The following is a 6226-nucleotide window of genomic DNA, read 5'->3' as shown; positions in this document are numbered from 1 at the left end:
GCTCTGGGTAGAGCCGGTGAGAGATCCGCACTGATAGAGGTGCTACACTTTTCCTCAGCTGTTCAACTCTCTTCGCCCTCTGCTTTCTCCGGCCATTGTCCCTCAGCCAGCCGTTAAAATGGGCCTTTGGCGGGAAGAGAGGAGGCTCGCGCAGCTGTGACGTGGGCGGCGTTGCTTCATTCACAGCTCACCATAGCAACGGTCAGAGGCGCGGGAAACGCGCGAGGAATACGTGGAGGAGGGGGCTTATTGTTGTTGTTGTTATTATTATTATTATTATTAGTATTAGTAGTAGTAGTAGTAGTAGTAGTAGTAGTATGACCAGCCCACTACTAAATAAATGACAATATAAATAACAATAACAACAATAATAATAATAAGTATTATTATTATTATTATTATTATTATTATTATTATATTACTATTATTATATTGTTGTTGTTTGTTTGTTGTTGTTTTTTATGAATTACGTGTTGTTTAACCGTATTATTATTTTCTTATTATTTATTATTAAAATTATTAATTAATTAATGTTTTCCTATTAATACATGCATTTAATTTTAACATAATCTCATAGATGTTTTTTAGGTTTTCAATGTGGGAACTTTTAATAATTTCATAACGTGTTTTTGAAGTGCTTTTCAGTTATCCTGTAAGCTCTTTACAGCATGTGATTCAGTACCTGACCTTTACTGATCCTTCTTGATTTTTTGGTGCGAAATTCTGATTTAATTCTTTTGGTCTTTTTCGTTCACAGTTTACGTCATTCAAAACAGACGGCGCGAGCAACGAAATATGAAGCAAAAAAGATTTTTTTCTATGTAATGTTGTATGTAATTTTGTATGTAATGATACTTTAAAGTGCTATTTTTGCCAAAGTGTTACTAAAGTGCCACGATAAAGCAGCTCTAAAACAACAACAAATAAATGCACTGTGCATAACTTAGTAGCCCATATTAGCTGGTCCAAACTGTGAGATACATTTCCAGATTTTGGACTATTCTGAGGTTTAAGGCGCTGGCAGAGTGGCTGAGTGTGCCTCTGGTGTGTCGGTCCGGCGGAAAAGTTCCCTTCATTGTTCTGCCCTCTCTGATCTCCCGCCGACCAATCAGCGTGCCGCTGTCAGGGGCAACGGCGTCTGTCAGCAGCTTACGACCAATAGCGGCGCAGCGCGGCGCGAGGCGGACCTCAGGGGGGCGCGCGCCTCGGCGTCCTTTCGGCTCGGCGCTGGGGAGCCGCCTGTGGCACAAAAGTGAAAAGTGAGTAAGCGGCGCTCCCGCTGCCCCCCACCATCACCACCATCACCAGCACCTCCAACACAGCCGCCGCCGACGGATCTCGCGCCTCTCCCGCTCGCAGCCATGGCGGCCACGGCGTCCGACCACTACGGCGTGCTCACGAGTAGCGCGTCTGTCGCGCCCTCGGATGCGGTGAGCGCGCAGCAGGCGCCGTCCTACGGGGACGCGGCGCAGAGCCTGCTGCTGCAGAGCGAGTACGCCACGCTGCAGAGCAGCACCAACGCGCTCGGACACGCGCACCAGTGGCTTGCGGCGCTCTCGCATCACGGAGACTCTTCGCCGTGGTCCTCGAGTCCGCTCGGCGAGCAGGACATCAAGCCCGCGCTGCAAGGAGACGCAGACGAGCTCCGGCATTCGCCCGTTTTGCAGCAGCAACAGCAACAGCAGCAGCAGTCGCGAGCTACTCACTTGGTTCATCCGCACGAGGGCGCGCATCACCACCAGGCGGCAGCTTGGAGGGCGACGAGCGCCGCGCACATGGCCGCCGGCATGACTGCGTCCAACGGACAGGGCATGATGTACTCCCAGCCGGGCTACGGTGGTCTGACTGCAGAGGATGAGCACGGCGCGCACCGGCACGCCCTGAGCGGGGACGCGCGCGACGAGAGCGAGCACGGTCACCCGCACAGCCTAAGCCACGGCCACGGTCACGAGCACTCGGACGACGATGTGCCCACGTCCGATGACCTGGAGCACTTCGCCAAGCAGTTCAAGCAGCGGCGCATCAAGCTGGGCTTCACGCAAGCGGACGTGGGCCTCGCTCTCGGCACGCTCTACGGTAACGTCTTCTCGCAGACCACCATCTGCAGGTTCGAGGCGCTGCAGCTCAGCTTCAAGAACATGTGCAAGCTTAAGCCGCTGCTGAACAAGTGGCTGGAGGAGGCGGACTCGACCTCGGGCAGCCCCACGAGCCTGGACAAAATCGCCGCACAGGGCAGAAAGAGAAAAAAGCGCACGTCCATCGAGGTGGCTGTCAAAGGGGCGCTCGAGAGCCATTTCCTCAAGTGCCCCAAGCCCGGGGCGTCCGAGATCAACTCCCTGGCTGACAGCCTGCAGCTGGACAAGGAGGTGGTCCGAGTGTGGTTTTGCAACAGGCGGCAGAAGGAGAAACGGATGACGCCCCAGTGCGGAACGCTGGCCAAGGACTCCTACGGCGACACCCCGCCGCACCACGACGACCGGACACCGGTGCCGTGACCCCTGGGGGTCGAACCTGATTCTTATTTGTGCCGTTAGCGGCAGAGGGAACAGAAAAGATAAGAAAAAACAAAAACGTGAGGGAGCCCATATGACACCCTTGAGGGACGCCGCGCGTTTTGTTATTAAACAGTGGCGGACAGGGCGAAGGCGCTTCGAGGAAACGCTGCAGGAGCAGGTCGATCGATCCGTATGGAAACAAAAACACTCGAGTAAACAAGATGAAGCCCGAGGATGCGCTCTATAGTGACCAGTGGGAAGCGAGTTGTATGGGAAAGGGCGCCCAGCACGCCGTCTTCCCGTCATGGCCACAAAATAACGTGTCAGTACTGATGCAGGGTCTGCCATTCCATTTTACCCCAGCTACAGAGCTTGTTGTTATTATTATTATTATTATTATTATTATTATTAATGTTGTTATTAATATTTTTGTAAGCATTATTATTATTATTATGTTTATTCCACTATATCTATTTAACTTCTTGGCTTTGACAGCAGCACTGTAGTGTTTCCATCCTACCTCTTCTTTTTGCTGGTTTCAGTTTTAATCCTAACAAAGGCTGCCAAGTGCTGTTACCTTGTACTGCACTCGCAAAGGAGTCCAATCTCATGCAGATCACGGACTCGCCCCACTGCTGGACAAAACAGAAACCCTTGAAACCCTTGTCAATGTGCAGCATAATTACACACTGCAGTCAGCATTCAGATCAGTGTTTATTCGTCAGTGACGGCTGTGCAGTACGCCAAAGCAACTGACCAGCAAAACAACAAGACAGATCTGCAGTCAAAATGAGCGTTAGCTCGTAGAGAATGAAATTTAAAGCCCATGTTACGTTTGTAAACGCAGCTTTATTTCTGCAGTGTTGGAAGCTCTTTTTTAACGGCTGGTCGGTCCTACAGGCCTTCACATTGGTATTCAAGGAGGATCTGCGGCCACGATTTGAAAGCGGTGGAAATGGAGATTGGTCATCATTTCTGCATCATTTCTGTACTTGACATTGTTTTACCAACAGATCATTTATATTTCTGACAACATAATCCCAGTGAAAACAAATCTGTACTCTGTAGAATACCATTCATTTTAAATGAGATGAAAAATGGTTTTCTAGTAATGGGCTAATTTGAAATATAGTATACAAATATAATAATAATAATAATAATAATAATAATAATAATAATAGAATGGTATTCTTGGCCAGGTTTTACTGCCTTTCGTTATGGGTTAAATTTTCTATGAGCGTGTAATAATGTAGGCAGTATTACCTTCATGTAAATCTCTACGTGTTTGTTTGTATTTTGTATTTATCATTTTTAAGTCAACCAAATTGTTGATTCGACCGTTTCTGTGAGCCTGCCTGCCTTCTCTTTAGCTGAAGGGGAAACTGTCCAGCAGCATCTGTGTGGTCAGCGGAGTGCCTGTATGATCACCAGAACGACACTGGGTTGTAGCCTGTTTTTCTACGGTTAGGGCTTTTAGTCGTTGGTTTGTCTTGTTCTGCTCATCCTGGCGCCAAAGCACAAACTCCACTGTAGCTACAGAGCCTGCTGAGAAGAGCAATGTTTTGTTTTTCGACAAAAACACTTGACCGAAAACTTGCACAATTTTTTTAAATCTCTTTTTTGTCATTAAAAGGAACACTTGCTTTTTCCACACTCGGCTAAGTGCATCCAAATAATGATGAAGTGTGTGTTTGGCTGCTTTCTCCTTCATTGTAGTCTAGACTGTACAGTAAAAGCAGCGGGGCTGAATCCCCTCATTGTTCTCTCTGCACGGTGCAAATGCGACGGAAGAGTTCATTCAGCTCCGAGAGGAAAGACAGACGTACTGATTCATTTCACCAGACAAATGTGGACTAAACTGCCTCAGTGTGCGTTTAAAAACAAAACAAAACAAACAGCAGGTTGATGTTACTGCATTTGAGCCATTACTGCTTTGAGGTGAATTTGCACTTAGGCTGTTTTTCTTTCACTTGCCCTGAAATGACCGTTTAACCCTAAAACATGCCGTGTTTATAGCCAACATATAGCACATCGTATTTATAACTTATCTATAGCCTCCATAGTTTTCCCACAGCCAGCTGACATTCTTGACCATAAATAAGCACCGGCTCTTCATCCATAACAAAGCAGACCGGTTTTTAGTTTAACAGTGATGAGCCGTTTGTGGAAACAAGAAGGCTCGTACAGATAAAGAATAAAGGTTTATAACGAGCTCTGTCAGCTGTTTCGTTTGACAAGACATCAGTAAATATTTAGTTAAACCCAGTTCGCCTTTTCACTGAGGTATTTGTTCAGATCGTGTCTTAGAAAACATGGTCTTTTTTGGGCTTTTTGGTGCCTAAATAATAATATTGTTCTCCAGGTTTTCCACGTGTATATCCTACCTCTAAAGAGTGAACACAGATGCTGTCGTTTTTTGAAACTCATATTTCTAGCATACGCATTATCTGGAGTGAGCAGAAACAAAAACACCAACAGCGCTGCAAGCCGCACTGAGCTGCGGTCTGATTTTACAATCATAACGACAGTCTTCCTGAAAAAGCTGTAACAACAATAATAAAAACACTGTGAACGGAAGATAGCAGTTTCTACTATAAACGACAGTTTGTCGATTTATTTATTTATTTATTCCTTCATTCATTCTTTAATTCATTCATTCATTTGCAGAATCCGAATTAGTGATTGAAGCAATATTCCCCAATATTTGGATTCATAGAAATGAAGGACTAAAGAAATACGTCCCTAACCTATTTTGTTTTGTTTTATTCTACATTTTGATTGAATTAAAATCTTTACACGAATTTTATTTACATTTATTTGGGCAGGTATAGTCTGATTTAAGTTTCGTCTTTCTGTCTTTCACAGGCCTGCAGTACCACAGATTGTGGTGTGTTTTCCTATTTTACTGTCCAGTACTGTCCTCTGCACTGGCCTGAGTGGAGAGCATATTTGCGAGAGTCTGTGCTGCACTGTTTGTTTGTTCACCGCTTGTTTGGTAGAAAAATACCAATCAAATCATCCCTGTAGTAACAAATTCTGGTTATTTAACGTCGAACATTAAAGCGAAGAGATGTGCAGGTGGCGCGCGGTGCTTAGGCGCCACCTAGTGGCCATAGTGAGACTCATGACTTAAAAAATAACAGGCAGTCATAACTTGTACATGTAAAGACAATACACAACATGCCAACCTGAATAATAATAATAATAATAATAATAATAATAATAATTTTGTTTGGAGGCATTTAACATCTTTTATACATACACATATGCCAAAGTTTAGTTGCTGGTGGTCAAAATGTTTTGTTGGTTGTCTGATTCACTTCTGCACATTTTAATCTACAATAACAGTTTATTTTCTGAATTTAGCATATTGAAAATGTTACGGCATGTTTTATTTTTGTTTAGTTTTTCTAATATGTTAACCTCAGGAAATATTTCAGTTTGTTCCCTGTAGTAAAATCAACAAAACATGTAAGACCAGGAGTGTTCATATTTTTGTAAACAACTGTAGAAATCCAGTTTGCAACAAAAACAAGGAATATAAGAATAATAACAACAGGCAAAAATTAGTCTTAAGTTCCTTTTTAAAACTATCTAGAAGAGACAGATCTGTGACAGATCTTTGTACAAGCTGAAAGCAGTCAACACTCTTTTTAGGTAATCCAGTAAACAGAGCACTGTAGTAGACAGCTGAATATTGGAGCCCGGTGTGTTGGATCTAAACTCTCCAG

At 44.6% G+C, this 6226-nt stretch overlaps 1 protein-coding gene across 1 annotated transcript; it reads left to right on the top strand.

Moving 5' to 3' along the window:
* Window positions 1-1361: 1361 nt before the first annotated feature.
* Window positions 1362-3002, top strand: pou3f2a (POU class 3 homeobox 2a). The gene has a single exon (XM_036575534.1). It carries the CDS (start codon window positions 1362-1364, stop codon window positions 2493-2495), a length of 1134 nt encoding a protein of 377 aa, XP_036431427.1. The 3' UTR covers window positions 2496-3002.
* The last annotated feature ends 3224 nt before the right edge of the window (window positions 3003-6226 follow it).

This window comes from Colossoma macropomum, unplaced genomic scaffold, assembly GCF_904425465.1.
Source record: "Colossoma macropomum unplaced genomic scaffold, Colossoma_macropomum, whole genome shotgun sequence".
NCBI classification, from domain to species: Eukaryota; Metazoa; Chordata; class Actinopteri; order Characiformes; family Serrasalmidae; genus Colossoma; species Colossoma macropomum.
Note: the sequence above shows the minus strand (reverse complement) of the source record. Positions and strands in the feature narration are given on the sequence as shown.